The 16,039-nt window shown below is 37.0% G+C and overlaps 1 protein-coding gene across 1 annotated transcript in view; it reads left to right on the top strand.

Annotated features, from left to right (window-relative positions):
* The window catches only part of LOC122650059 (TBC1 domain family member 8B-like), a 43,104-nt gene extending 27,086 nt beyond the window's left edge, over window positions 1-16,018 (top strand). The window contains exons 13-18 of the mRNA XM_043843355.1: window positions 3,531-3,600; window positions 11,108-11,188; window positions 11,632-11,733; window positions 14,252-14,376; window positions 14,735-14,855; window positions 15,603-16,018. Of these exons, the coding sequence (XP_043699290.1) occupies window positions 3,531-3,600; window positions 11,108-11,188; window positions 11,632-11,733; window positions 14,252-14,376; window positions 14,735-14,855; window positions 15,603-15,713 (610 nt within the window). The 3' untranslated portion in view covers window positions 15,714-16,018. The remainder of the gene's footprint in view (window positions 1-3,530; window positions 3,601-11,107; window positions 11,189-11,631; window positions 11,734-14,251; window positions 14,377-14,734; window positions 14,856-15,602) is intronic.
* Window positions 16,019-16,039: the final 21 nt, after the last annotated feature.

The following is a 16,039-nucleotide window of genomic DNA, read 5'->3' as shown; positions in this document are numbered from 1 at the left end:
CACAAGCTTAACGAAGGAGGACGAGTGGACAAGGTGATGCCTTAGTGACCAAGGTGGGTGCCTTTGTGCAAACAGGAAGGCGTGAGCAGGCCTAGTAGCTGTAATAACACCTTGGCACCTTGGCTCTGCCTGGGCGACACCTTGGCGAATTCTGATCATTTACTATGATTAAGTCTGATAAAACTAATTAAAATTGAGTCAAACATGGTCCAGATAACTGGACTTGAATAATAGAACTAAAACTGAGGACTGGAAGTTAGATGTTGATTTGTCAATTGATATGTAGGCTAAAAGAGACGAGGGAGAATATGAGAGAGGCAAAAGAAGAAAAAACAGAGAGAGAAATATGGAGGATCATAGTGAAAAGAAAAACTCAGATCTGAAGTTCAGCGAGAGCAATCAGCCGAAAGGTAGTTTTCACTGGTCCATTCAAAAAGCAACAAAATAAAACCTCAACCAATGAGCCGGAAAGGTAGCTTTCAGTGGTCCATTCAAAAAACAACAGAAAACCTCAATTTTCTATTCACACAATCAACTGAATAGATGGGGATAACATAGTTTATTTATAGACTCTCTAAAGACAAATTATTCTAAAAGGATTCCTAATCGGACTCTTCATCTGAACAAAATATTCAGACAATAAAGAGGACTTAAACCAACCTGCTGCCAGCTTCCATAGACGCCTAAAATTCTCTAAACTTTATTACTTAATGACTGAACAAGTCACAGAACCAATATTTATCAACAGCTAAAGAAATCCAATTTGGAATTCTGCAAATTACAGCTATAACTCCCAAAATTACCCTAAATATTTAACTATCCCTTGTATTGTCGCCAGCCCCTACAACCAAGGTTCAATAACTTGGTGCCAATACTGGTTTCAACCAGCCAGAAACCGTGATTTCCCAGGTCTCGACCAAATCTTGGTCGAAACCTGGTCCTTTCTCCATGCCAACTCGAAACCTTGGTTTCGAGGCCCAAAACTTGTTATTTTTTTGCCCTGATTCTTGTTGTGCTGCCTATTTTTGACATTTTAAACCCAATCCATGCATTAGTTTCACATAGAGAACACTCAACAGAATACTTGTAGTTTTGACCGAAGTTTGATAGTGTATATTGTTCTTGGACATGGTATCGAATAAGGTTTGACCAGAACACAACTCCTTCAATATAAATCAGATTCCAACAAAGCTTTCAAACAAATCCAAGATTGCTTAAATCTGATTTATATTGAAGGAGTTATGTTCCGGTCAAACTTAATTTGGTGTGCACGAATGCTGTTTAAAATTGCTCTGAATGTAATTAAATTCCTAGATATAAAAAAAATGAATATTTTACCGCTCTTTTGGTTTTTAACAATGTTTTATCATATTGAGATTTATGGAATTTTTAGATTTGAGAAAACCTTGGCATTTAAAAGTTGAAAATTGCACCTACCGCCGAAAATCCAGTTTTTGTTCTTGAACTGGGGGGTGACTTTTTATCCTTTTAGAATTTGATTTTTTTGAACTATTTTTATTGGATTCAAATGGGGGGGGGGGGGGTATTTGCTTATTTATGAATATTATTTTAAGTAAATGAAACATTTACTTAAATGGTATTTGGCATAAATAAGTGCCCATCCTGATTTCGAGCCAGGTTTCCTCAAATTTCGATAGGGATAAGTGAATTTATATAGTTTAGGACGAAACTTGCGAAATTACCAAAATATGGCCGTAACAGTGTTGAAATCATATGAAACCCATCAAAACCATGCAACATGTGGTTTCAAACCTTGGTTTCCTCTCGGTCGAAACTACCTTCTTGAACCATGCCTACAACAACGAACAACTACAACTAAGCTTTATCCCAATTAAATGGGGTCGACTATATGTATCTGTGCAAAGACAAAGTATAATTAATAAAAGTTAAAAGAAAGGAACACAACAACCTAAACAGCAACTCAGCAATATCCCACCTAAATGGGGTCGGCTACATGGATCCTAGCCCTCCAATCAGCTCTATTCGAGATCATACTTGAAAGAAGGAAGACCTAGACTATGCATGTCTTTCTTCACTACTTCTCCTAGGGTCATTTTAGGTCCAACCCCTATGAACCCAAAATCAAGGTTCAAAATTCAGTCGAAATAGTAAAATTTCGATGGGCTGTTTTGATTTTGACATGGGTCGAAATGAAACAGGGTCTACTCCAGTAGAAATCAATGTTTATGTCGGCATTTCGTTCAAAATGGCAGATCAGAAATTTTCAGCCATTTCTCCGAAATGTTATAAAGACCCATATAATTTTGATCACATTTCAGCAGGTTTTGCAGGTTTCGTATTCCTGTAGAAATCAATGTTTATGTCGGCATTTTGGCCTAAATGGCCGAAATTCAGAAATTTTCAGCCATTTCTCCGAAATGTTGTATAGACCCTTATATAATTTTTACCATATTTCTACAGGTTTTGCAGGTTTCGACCGAAACCACTGGAAACCACCAAAAAAGTAGACCTTGTGGGTTTGGTGGGTATCGCCAGTATAGCTCTTCTTCTTCATTCCCCATTGTGTATTAGGGTTAATAATAGAGTGGGTCATCTTTTATGGAGAGCCTCTTCTTATACCCAGCCCCCCTGACCCACCTGACCATATCAGCCTAGTCCACCAAGTCCACACTTGCATCTGCACTGACCGATGTTGGAGGGCAAAATTCAAATGTTTGATCATTGAAATGGACCAAATTTTGACCGAAATTTGGCATTTCATGGTACATTTCGGTTTTGACTAGGGCCAAAACTCCAGTCAAAATCGAAATCTTGAACCTTGCCCGAAATATGGACCTGCAGCCTGTGCTCTTGGACTAGTTCTCATCAGCATGGGCCTTTCAATAAAATCATGCCTATCCAGACAAGTTATGGCCTCATTGGCTGCATCAATACTAAAATAAGTAAAACTGTATTTAGTATACATAATAATTTTGGGCTTGCTATATAAATGGTAAAATTTGGGATTTCCATTACCATAGAAGGTAAACCTTGGATTAGTAAAAATAGTAAATCAACAAAACTGTACTTGTCCTCTCCTCTCCCCCCCTTCCCCCCCCCCCCCCAAAAAAAAAAAAAAAAAAAAAAGATGCTTCTGCATCACCTAGACAGCAGAAGCTGGAGGTTTCTTGTGAAGTATTTTGGTTCAATCAATGTTTACCATCCTTCTTTGCACTGAAAATTTCGAAGTACTTGGTCTTATTGAAATATCTATCATATTTAATGTCCTAGAATAGCTTTTCATGCAGGATGAGTTTGAGGAAATAACCTGGAATTCTCATGCTTTACATCTGAATCATTTGCTGTTTGCCTGTGGAAGGTTGCTTTAACCACAGTTTTAGATTCTAAGGGCTGAATGGTGTTCAAAATATGTCCAAGTGGCGATGATTCTGAGAAACAACAACACGAATATAATTTGATATTTCTTCTGTGGCATGACTTTTTCTCAAATATCATTTATTAGATTAACATACAAAATTGAAGTTGAACATGGATCCTGATCTTTGCAGAGCTGAAGAGTTGGAGACAGCACTCATGGAGATGGTTAAGCAGGATAACCGACGGCAATTAAGTGCAAGGGTATATCTGAAGCATGTTCAGATGAGATAATTATTTGTTCAATGTTCCAATTTATAGGTCTCATGTTAAATTTGGAAACACCATGTAGTGTCTTGCCTAAATCCTTGAAACACAGCATGATTCCAATTGACATTTCAGTCTGATTGTAATCTTGTCTTGCTTTGCATTATGTAGACTTCATTAAGCTCTTTGGACATGTTTTGCCCATCTTTAGCTCCAAATAATTTTTTTATAAGTACATTATTACACTTTACCTGGAAAATACCCTAAATGTATTGCAGTGTCCCGTATTGGCTGGCCAATGTCTATGAAGCTGACGATCACTTTAAAGATAGGAGCAAGCTAAGCTAAGCTAATTTTGCTATGTTGCTGGCCACCTCAGCTGCTCTGGTTTACTTGAGGAATTGATCTGCATAAAAATCAGTTAATTTGCTTATGGGAACTAGAAGTTAGGGGGCTAGTAAGGTTTAGAGGCTGGGTGGTTGTAAATAACTAGGTTTTGGTGCTTAAGTGATGGCAGATACAGATTGTTCATTGATAGCTTTAGTTTTTTTATTACCATAACTCACAATGGTTGAATAGTAAAAGGATTATGGTTCTGTAATGTGTTCCTGAAATGCATAAAAGGGTCTGGCCATGGGTGTAGGTACAGTTTTAGGGGAATTGAAATGAATTTTGCATGGATTAAAGGTAGCCAGCTGCTATCTAGTGGATATATGGGTTTATGGTTGGAATGAGGTGAAAGCTTGATGTATTGTTGAAAGGTGTTTGGAATGGTTGGAGTTTCTGATGGCTGATTGTAATTTATGAGGAAACGAGAATGTACCAGCAAATATAACGAGTGAAAATTGAAAAACAAGAGAAGAAATAAATTGGTCAATCCACCCGGTGTTTCTCTCAGAATCCTCCTCGGTTATGAAAATGTTGAACCTGCTACGGGAGTTCTGTAAAATTCCAAACCATAAAGCAAGCAAAATGTATCCATTAATTTATGGTAATGAAGCAGTGGAAAGTGTATATAGATCTCGCACATCGTGGATTTTTAACCAGTCGTATTTGGACTCTTAACTTCTACTTTACGACTTATCTATGTCAATAACCTTGGGACAACTCAGTACCATGTTTGGAAAACGATTTATTATAAAAAATAAAAAAAAAAGAGTAAAATTAAAATAAAATCAAAGAAATCTAATTATGTTACCACATGAAAAAAGTTAATATCCAAAAACTTGGGAAAGATCCGTATTGAAATGCCTGTGTAGTGTCTGAATAACTCAGTACCTGGCGACTCAGTTCAGCAGTCAAATCATTTCAAAAGTCTCTTTCCATTATTGAATAGTACAGGCAGGGTGAGCTTGTGCTCATCCAAAGGGCTAGCAAAGGCTCTACCATTCCCACTGGTCGCAAACACAGCCGAACCTTTAGATGTTTTTCTAACAATTCAATCTTTTGACACACCTGCCATGTTGCAATTCCTGTGAGTTTAGATCTGTGGTGCAGTGCGTAGATTAAAATAAAATTTTAATTTGTATAGTGAAGTAAGCTGAAAGGAGAAAGAAAATATTAGTAGTTATGATAAACAGGTGCGGACAACATACAGAAATTAGGAGTTATAGAATTTTCAGTTGTAGTGAAAGTCATTTAAGGTAAAATATTAGCCAATAAGAAGATAAAAAGTGTAGGGGCCCACAACAATTTACATTACAACTAAACATATGGAAATTGATTGTAAATTTAATAATATATTGATCTTGTTCCACTTTTGGCTATTTTACTCAAATCTCATTCACTTATCTCATTTTACTTTAGTGATAAGAATTTTATTTCTCATCACTTCACATCTAGCCAAACAAGGCCTTGAAATGGGGTATCATTTGGGCATCCATTTATGAAGAAGTTAATGAATTTGCTGATAAATTGGCTATCTGTGTCAGATACCCAGGGTCTAGGGTTCTTCTTATTTGATTTTTTACTTTTTATTTTCATCTTTTGATGTTTTTAAAATCTTGGAAGTTGATTACGGTTATCCTGATTGAATGGGAATGTCTAATGGAATAGCATCACATAGTTTCTCTGATATTCAATTATTTTGGAGGCGTTTTTTTTCATCTTGCTTGGCTATTTTGGCTAGATGAGTACCGATGTGGCCATTCTTACCATTCGGTAGATGGGGGTCTAAGAGGATTGGCCACATACAAATTTCATGGCTCAACTCAACTGCACTGCCTGTTTTTGACATTCTCAATTGTTTTTTCAGCCGTCAAACCATTTTCAGGTTGTTAACTGTTACTACTTTTCAAAGCTTTGTTCTGCCAGTGCCTTTGGGCTGATGTGGACATGTATACTTTTAAAGATATATACCGTGGGGTGTTTGCTGTATACCACGGTAGTGGGAGTGTCCCTACCGTGGGGGTCTTAGTGGTAATTGTTGCTGGCTGTAATAGTTGGTTAGAGTGTCTATGCTTTGTTTCCTTCCTAGTTAGAATAGGATATTTTTATATCTTTCCTAGTTTGATTAGGTTACTATTTTAGTCCTTTAGTCTATCGCAAGGACTTAGAAAGTCCTTGCCCTCTCATACTACTTAAGAAAGTCCTTGCTCTCTCATACTACTTATATATATATTACGATAGGAGGGAGGGAGATGCTATGGGTTGCTGGTCTCTCTAGCAGTCTTCTCTCTTCTTCTTCCTCAACCTCGTTCTCTTCTCTCTCTCTCTACTTGCAGTTACTGGTTCCAGATTCTGGGTTTGTCGCATGGTATTGGTATCAGAGCTGTAACCAGTACCTGATTCTGTCCTTGATAGCCGTTTTGAGAATCGTTTTGGGGTTTTTGGTTTGAGGAAGGAAACCCTAGTTCATAGAAGAAGAACTAGGGTTTCATATACTGATTTCAGTTGATGTGTATGAAGATTATACCTGAAGATCTATTCCTATACTGCTACTGCTGAAGATTTCTAGTTATGCTATTACTGCCGGAAGATTTCTGGTTTTCCCTACTGCTGAATCGATTCCCCTTGATGTTGCTGGTTGCTGAAGAACCTGGTTTATGGTATTCGCTGCTAGGGCTCTGGTTTGCTGATAGATTAGTGAAGTTTATTGCTACGTCAGATCTGCTGTTATGGTTTTGATGCTATAATTGATTGCTGACTGAAATCAGTTGCTGCTCTCCATCGGTGTTCCTTTATTGCAGATGGTCTATAGTAAGACTTACAAAAATAAAGGTGATATCCAGAGTTGCAATAACTATAGAGGCATAAAACTAGTGTCATACTATGAAATTATGGGAGAGGGTTATTGAAGCCCACTTGAAAAGGGAAACTACCATCTCGGATAAGGGTGTTAAACGGCCCGGTTTCGGTTAAACGGCCTGGTTCGGTTTAAACCGTTGAAGTAAACGGTCTCAATTTTGAAACCATAACCAAACCATTTATTAAACGGTTTCACGGTTTCGGTAAATGGTTTCAGCTTGCTTTTGGTACATTTATGTACATTTAAGAGAGTTAAACAGTTTATTCGATTAAACGGTCCGGTTCGGTTTAAACCATTTAATTAAATGGCCTCAATTTTGAAACCATAACCGAACCATTTATTAAACGGTTTCACGGTTTCGGTTTGCTTTTGACACCCTTAATCTTGAAGAACCAATTTGGTTTTATGCCAGGTAGATCTACAATAATAGCTATTTACTTTCTCAGGAGGTTCATGGAAAGATTTAGAGTTTGCAAGAAGGATCTCCATATGGTCTTTATTGATTTAGAAAAAGCCTATGACAGAGCCCCTAGAGAGTTAATCTGGCATGTCCTAGAGAATAGAAGGGTGTCAAGTATGTGGATATAATTAAAGTCAAGTATGATGACGTGGTGAGTAGTGTGAGAACCGTGGGAGATAATGATTTCCCAATTACAATTGGTTACATCAAAGATCAGTTTTAAGCCCGTATCTGTTTGCGCTTATCATGGATGATTTAACCAGGAACATTCAAGATGTGGTACGTTGGTGTATGCTTTTTGTTGATGATGTTGTTTTGGTAGATGAGACAAAAGAAGGGATTAGCGCTAAGTTGGAGCTATGGAGATCAACATTGGAATCAAGAGGTTTTAAGATAAGTAGAATGAAGACAGAGTATATGGTGTATAACTTTAGCGACACTAAGACGGATAACGAAATGGTGAAGATTGAGGAGAGAGAGATACCGCGAAGTGATTATTTTAGATATAGCAAAGGAGGTGACATAGAGGATGATGTGTCACAGAGAATTAATGGGATGGATGAAGTGGAGAGGTGTGTCCGGAGTGTTGTGTGGTCGACGTCTTCCTTTAAAGCTTAAAGGAAAATTCTATAGGACTGTTGTACAACCGGCTATGTTATATGGGGCGGAATGTTGGGTAGTTAAGAAGCGGCATGTAGGTAAACTAAGTGTGGCAGAATTGAGGATGTTGAGATGGATGTGTGTCAAAACTAGGAAGGATAAAGTACGGAATGACCATATTAGAGCTGATTTGGGAGTTGCCCCGATACAAGATAAGCTCTGTGAAAATCGTTTGAGGGGTGCCTAAGCCCTTAGAGAGAGGATAAAAAGTCAACACCTCAGTTTAAGGCAGCAAGACGACCCAAGGCGGTGGAGGGGTGTTTAAGCTCTTAGGCGACAAGGCGCCCACCTAGGCGCCAAAGTGTTATTTTTAATTTTCCCTCTTTTCTAACATTATTTAGTATGTTACAATATATACCTTATATCATAAAAAAATAAACATTAAGCCACATCAAGTCATCAAAAATCAACATTAAGTCATTTCAAATTGTAAAGATCAATATTAAGCCACATCAAGTCGTAAAAAATCAACATAGAACTAGAAGGCAACAAAACAGAAGAAGCAAGCTATTGGAAGTCTGAAACAATCAAAACTTACAGTTGCTTTATAGTGTTCTTGGAATTGGTCATTGTCATGGTATACCTAGTGTCACATTTGGTTTATATTGTTCTTAGAAATTATGATCTTATCTATAAGTAATCAAACTATCCTCGATTTAGAGAAATGTTCTAGTTCTCTAAAAAGTTTGACTGGTCAAATGATTTTATTTTTACATTAGGCATTTTGCATTAGGTAAATAACAAAGCCGGCTCTCCAACAAATCCAAAATTGCTTAAACTTGATATATATTGAAGGAGTTATTTTCTGGTTAAACCTTATTTGGTGTGTGCGAATGCTATCAAATTGCTCTTAGTGAAAATATTTTTTTTAGATATCAAAACAAATGAATATTTACCGCTCTTTTGGTTTTTAGCAATGTTTTATCATATTAAGATTAATGGAATTTTTAGATTTAAGGAAACCTTAGCATTAGAAAGTTGAAAATTTCACTTATTGCTGAACGTCTAGTTTTTGTTCTTGAACTGGGGTGTTGACTTTTTATCCTTTTGGAATTTAATTTTTAACTATTCTTATTGAATTCAAATAGGGGGTATTTGCTTATTTATGGATAATATCTTATGTAAATGAACATTTACTTAAATGATATTCGGCATAAATAAGGGCCGGCGTTTTTTTTTTTGGGTTAGGAGCCAAGGCGTTTTACCACTTAGGATACAACCACCTAGATCCTCATAAATCCGCCTAGACAACTACGGCTGCGATCCCTTTTTCTGCTGGTTTTGTGAGGAAGAGGAAGAAGAACTCTTCCTTCCTTTTCTCTTAAGAAGGGTATGCTGTCAAGATGTTTGTTTTTCTTACTTTCCATATATACCCCTTCCTTTATGCCTAATTCAGCCTCTATCCATCACTTGCAATTGCTTCCTAGTTTGTCCCTACTTAATAATTAGTAATCCCCTTTGTGTCACATTTTCTTTCTCATTCCAAGTTTACCCTTTGGCTTTAGCTTGTACTTACAATTGGATTTCAACTAAATTACAACCGTGTCATTCCCTTTTAACATGAGATATTTTCAGTTCTGCGATTCCTTCCTTTTATCTACCCAAAAGCCCCTTGAACATTATGGTTAATTATCAGATTGACACTATATTGTAATTGTTACATCTCTTGGGTGGGCTGATAATTGGGTTAAACTAAATTACCATTGCCTTTTAATACTTGGAATCTTGTGGATTGGGTGGGCCTGTAAGTGATCCAATCCAGGTTTTGGAATCCTGGATTGCATTATTTGGTATATTGTTTGGGTACTCCCATAAGTGTGGCTAGAATTTATAGAATTGCCATTGGGATTAATCCATACTACCTACCTTCCTTAGGAAGAGCTTATGATGTTTGTTTGAGCAGTTTACTACAATACTAGCTGCCTTCCTTGGGAAGAACTTATGATGTTGCTGATATGATATTTTGGATTGCGGATTGGTGTTCTCCACGCATATTTTGTTTGTTGTTGATGGTTATGTTGGGTTTATTTGACACTGCAATTTTGATCTACTGATGCTGTTGATAATTGGTGTTTTTGAGCTGATATTGTTGTCTGAATGAAGTTCTCTCCATGCTTGTTGGCGTCTACAACTGCTATTCAAGATTGGTGTTGCTTTTAGTATCTATTCTTGTTGGTCCAAGCTGGAGCCTATCATTTGATATATATATATATATATATATATATATATATATATATGTACTCCAGCTTGAGGAGTGTGAAAGATATGGGAGAAAAAAAACGCTAATCGGTTGTGGTTCCTGCACTAGACACAGGACTGCGTGAAATTACCGCTCAGCCCCCAGTGTACTGAAAAATCCCATTCAACCAAATGCTCCTGCACACGCTATCATTGGCCCCCGCGCTGGTGCAGGCGCTACACGATCAGATAGCAATCTCTTGCCCTAAAGATATATACCGTGGGGTGTTTGATGTATACCACAATAGGGGGAGTGTCCCTATCGTGGGGGTCTTAGCGGTAATTGTTGCTAGCCATAATAGTTGATTAGGGTGTCTATGCTTTGTTTCCTTCCTAGTTAGAATAGGATATTCTTATTTCTTTCTTAGTTTGATTAGTTTACTATTTTAGTCTTTAAGTCTATCACACACACGATAGCAGTCTTGTCTCTTCTTCTTCCTCAACCTCTCTCTCTGGTTCCAGATTCTGGGTTTGTCACATATACAAAGTTTGAGCACTTAGAAACTGTTGTGTCGTAGATTCCACCCAGCTCAGGCAAGATTATCTCAGCATTGACTGCCAAATTGTCTTAGTGATTCTCAGAGCTTGTATTCAAGTGATTTCTTTGGTTAAATCATATGTTTGGAAGCATTGCACTTTTTCCCATTTCGAAACTATTGAGGACCCATGTTTGACCTCTTCATTACGTTGTCTTTACATGATTTGGACTGTTGAAAGATGGTTGAAGAGTTTTTTTTTTTTTTTGGAAAACCATCTGACTGGTTATTTTTGCAAGAATAAGATATTCTAATGTTGAATGGTGGCATTCTGTGCAGTTGTTGATTCTTTTCTCCCTATGTCTGAAAATTTTATTTTGTTTTAATGCTTAGAAGATCAGAGGTTTCTTTTCTACTGTACAGGTTGAACAGTTGGAGCAAGAGGTAGCTGAAATACGGCAGGCCCTTGCAGATAAACAGGAACAAGAACTTGCGATGCTTCAGGTTTTGATTCTTCTTCATGTCTGCTGTCCATTTGTGTACGATGTTACATAGTTGCAAGGAATGCTTTTCCTATGGGATTTTTCAGGAGAGGGTAGCTGATGCAATTCGCCAATAAATGGGAAATGTGTGCCCCGGGGGGGGGGGGGGATTGCACAAACCAGAACTTTCTTCTGTTTTAATTGTGTTGGCTGATTGGCTTTGGATTCAATTATAGGATTTTCTGAACATCCTTTTTTGCCATTTTATGTTGATATTTCTTTTCCATTTCCCTGGTTTACAATACTCCAAAGAAAACTTGAAACCCGCTTAAATGTTGCCCAGTGAATTTGTTTTGTGCATATGGAATTATCTTTCCCTTTTTCAGTTGTCTTGTCATGGTCTAACCCTATTTTCTAATTTTCTTCAAAGTTAGTTGTTCACTATTGAATCCAATTTTGACACAGGTCCTAATGCGAGTGGAGCAAGAACAAAAGGTGACCGAAGATGCTCGTAGATTTGCTGAGCAAGATGCAACTGCTCAGAGATATGCTGCTAATGTCCTTCAGGTTCCTTCTTCTTTAAAGTACTGGTGGATTCTGAATGATTGGTGGTGTTTCCCATATGAATTTTTGTGCCCTGCATATCTCTGATTTGACTTGTTGATGAAACTTATGCTGTTTTTCACAGATTTTGAAAATACGATAAGTTATACATATTCTGTAGACAGAAAATAAGACAAGTTGTATTTCTTGAAGTAAATTCTCAAGCAGTTGCATAGTATTAAAATTGCATAAATCTTTTATCTGAACTGTAGCCTGTCTATTGAACCTTCCGTAATGTTGGAGAAATGGAAATGGACAAGATAGGAAGTACTAACTTTTTGGTTTACGGTAACTGATGTAGGATGGGTAGGGAAGAATCCTATGGAAAGGCAACTGGTTGGTTTGGGGCAAATTTTGGCAATTCTGAACATGATCCCTCTAAATATAAACCCTAACCTGGCCCACCCTGCCAAGCATCAAAGGGACTTGCCCATTTCATAAGCTAATCAGACCTGGACCTGGTGAATGTTGGCCTTACGGACTTTTCTACACTGGACCTGACGAACAACGATCACAACAAATCCTAACCATTTTGTGACCAGGTAAGTGTTGGGTTTGATCTACTACATTGTCATCCTACATATTATAGAAGTAGCAGGTCTACAAGAGTAATGAGGCAATATATGTCTTAGGTGGGAGAATACAAGGGAAAGGAGGAGTGTAAAGAAACAGAGTGGGTGAAAGAGTTACTTCTATATGATGTTACTATCCAACAGCAAAAAACATAGAGTTTGAAATAAGGTTTAGAGTGAGATTTGGGTTTAATAGCAGAGGGTGAAATTGTGAATGAGGTTTTCCAAGAAACTGGTGAAGAGAGAAGAACTCTGCTAGAACCATAGAAAAAAGAACATGAAGAATATGAAGAGGAATGAATAAGGTTAGTGAAGTTCCATACATGTAATTCGAATATAACAGAAGAAAGCCTTGCCACAAATATAGTTTTATTATTCTCCAATCACGTGCATGTTCTTCATCAAAAAAGGAAAAAAAAAAGACATCAACATTTTCTGAGTTTCTGTACTATATTTGAGTTCTCACAAATACTTCACCTAAAATTAGAAATCCCAAATACTGTAAGTTTCCCTTTTCATCTGTATCTTCTAAATAGCCAGAATAGAAGAGAACTGAATTGACCTAGAAAAGTAGAATTAGGTGTACTATAAGTAGTAAAGAATAGATTTGCTAAAAATATAGAGTTAAAATTAGACCCTTAGTAATCCCTTAAGGAAGAACATGGTTATAAATATTAACTTCATAAAGAGAAATAGAATGTCCCTATTTCTGACATTTGAAAATAGCCTGCGACAAACCCAGAACCTGGAACCCGTATCTGCAAGTGGAGAGAGAGCTCTCCTATTGTACTAGCGGTTTATTTATAATAAAACCAATCCTTTACATAGTAGGAAACTGAAACTAATTCTAGCTATTCCTAAAGACTAATAGGAAACTAAATCCTACTTACAATAGGAATAGGAAAGAATAACAATTAGAATCTAATCTACTTATGCAATATATATATAAATATATAAGGCTCCAGCTTGGACCAACAAGAATAGATATTAAAAAGCAACACCAGTATTGAACAACAGCTGTAGACGCCAGTGAGCATGGTGAGAACTTCATTCAGGTAGTAATATTAGCTCAAGGACACCTATTATCAGCAACAAACAAAATGTGCGTGGAGAACACCAATCCGCTATAAAAAAAAAAATTTCATATCAGCAACATCATAAGCTCTTCCCAAGGAAGGCATATAGTAAGCAATAATATGCTAAAAAAAGGTAAAAAAGTGCAGCATCCAACAACTATATCAAGTAGAGATAGAGTACGATACCAGGAACCTGATACCATGTGACAAACCAGAACCTGGAACCAGTACCTAGGCAATAGTGAGATAGTTCTCCTATCATACTAGCAGTTTATTTATAATAAAACAAATCCCTTACATGGTAGGAAACTGAAACTAATTACAGCTAGTTATTACTAAAGATTAAATAGGAAACTAATCATATTTACAATAGGAAAGAATAACAACTAAAATCTTAGCTACTTATGCCACATATCCCCGTGGTGGATACTTTAACAGCCTCAAAGTAGATCCATGATTACCAAGTCCTTTTTGCTTCCCTGGTTCCTCATCAGCAACTCTGTTTCTTGGTCACAAATGATTACAATGCTGTCCATAATGCTCCTGCTGTTCTCGCTTGTAAATCCAATAATGGAATATATATTTTTTTCAATCTAAAATGTTAAGCATGACAGACACTTCCCTCTTCGAACTCCCTTGTCTCCTTATAGCAATAGATGCGTAGCCATGTTGTACGTTGTTCATGGTTTACCTTCGTAGTTTGGTAGGGGTTCTGTGGCTTTCAAGTCGTCCTGCTCCCAGCTGCACCAAGCTGAGATTTCCAGATACAGTGTTTTCTATAATCTTCTGCTTTTTTATGTTTTATCCAGTCTTACAAGAACCAGACGAATGCAGGAAAAATATGAAGGGGCCATGGTGTCACTTGCACAAATGGAAAAGCGGGCAATTATGGCAGAAACGATGCTAGAAGCTACCTTGCAATACCAATCTGGCCAAGTTAAAGTGCAACAATCTCCCAGGTATTGACAATGTAACTATATAATGTGCTGTATCTCTGATGACTCTTAATGTCTGTGAACATTGAGAGGAACCTATTTTATGCTTGAAATGAAAAATAATTTTAGTTCTCAGTGTTTTGTTTCTTTATGGGCGTGGAGCACATTTATTCTTGGTTTAGACCCTCGGATACTGAAGATCTATATAAGAATGAAAAGGAAATAAATAGGAAAAACTTTAGTACTAATGTTCTTCCTCTGTAAATCATGTCATAGAATTGCATTCAAAAAAGGGATAAATAGGAAAAACTTTAGTCTGCTGTTTTTCCTCTGTAAATCATGTCATAGAATTGCTACTTATTGAAGGTTGTATGTGTTGTAGATCGGTGAATCAGGATTCTTCACCAGGACGAGCTACTCAGGAGCCTGCACAGGATATACCCACGAGAAAAGTCAGTTTGCTTTCTAGACCATTTGGACTCAGCTGGCGTGATTGGAACAAGGTAATACTTTTTATTTAAAAAAAATGGTCTCCTTTTCTCTTTATATATATATATATATATATATATATATATATATATATATATATATATATATATATATATATTCATGTTCTCCATCAAAATCTTTGGATGACTAACAGTATAGACCATATGAAAGATCACAAAAAAAGAAAGGACCATAAACAATGGTTTGATAAGTCATGTGGAAGGCTAAGGATATTTCTATCAACACCTCTGCAACACAATGCGAATGATTTGACAAAAATTGGGCCAGGATCAGAAGGGATTTGAAAATGTGGAAAAAAAATCATCTTTCTTGATGGTCTCTCTTTGTGATTTTTCTTTCTACTGTCTCTCTCCCCGAACAATTTCTTTGTTCCTCATTCCTCTTTCTCTCTGGTCTCCCCTTATCAGACCACCCCCCAGTTGATTCCAGATCTCTCTCTCTCTCTCTCTCCCTCTCTCTTGCCCTGCAATTTCTCTAGTCTTCATTCTCACCATGCAGTTTCTCCCTTTTCCCCGTATCTTCTCTTTGATTCAACCATCCAAGAGAGGTATACATGTAAAATATAAATATAATATATTTTTTGAACTTTATAATTAGCAACTAACATAGTATTGACCAGGCAATCCACTCAGCCAGTTGATTTCATGGGTATTGTTCGATGTCATCTTTGGCCTTTTTTTTATGACACCTACCATCATCCTAATATTTGTTGATAAGTTCATTTTTATTGAATGCAACAGGGAAAGTTGAGCAATCCTGAGGAGCAGAGTGAGGGCAATTCTGACGAGTCAGGACAGAGCCCAGTTACACTGCAGAAAGACATGGATGGCCTACAAAAGCAAGAAAAATAGGATGCAATTGAGGATGATCAATTTGAGTGTGTTCTGAGAGCTCCCCAAGTTGCTCTCCTTCCACCTGGCTAATGTTCTCATATCCTAAATGATTAATACTGTGAGTTTTCCATGCATGAGCTTGTGTAATACACCGACCAATTTTAGGTATGAGAGCTATCCTCCTGTATCAATGTCAATCCGTAGAGCTAAAAGATCTAGTCAATGTTAATAATTTATTAGGCAGAATCAATATAGTGACTTGGCCATCATTATTTGTTGTTCATTTATTACTAATAATAGATGAGAAAAATAAACTTAAGTCATATTTTTGTTTCCCTTTTTCC

Source organism: Telopea speciosissima, chromosome 2 (assembly GCF_018873765.1).
Source record: "Telopea speciosissima isolate NSW1024214 ecotype Mountain lineage chromosome 2, Tspe_v1, whole genome shotgun sequence".
In the NCBI taxonomy this organism is placed as follows: domain Eukaryota; kingdom Viridiplantae; phylum Streptophyta; class Magnoliopsida; order Proteales; family Proteaceae; genus Telopea; species Telopea speciosissima.
Note: the sequence above shows the minus strand (reverse complement) of the source record. Positions and strands in the feature narration are given on the sequence as shown.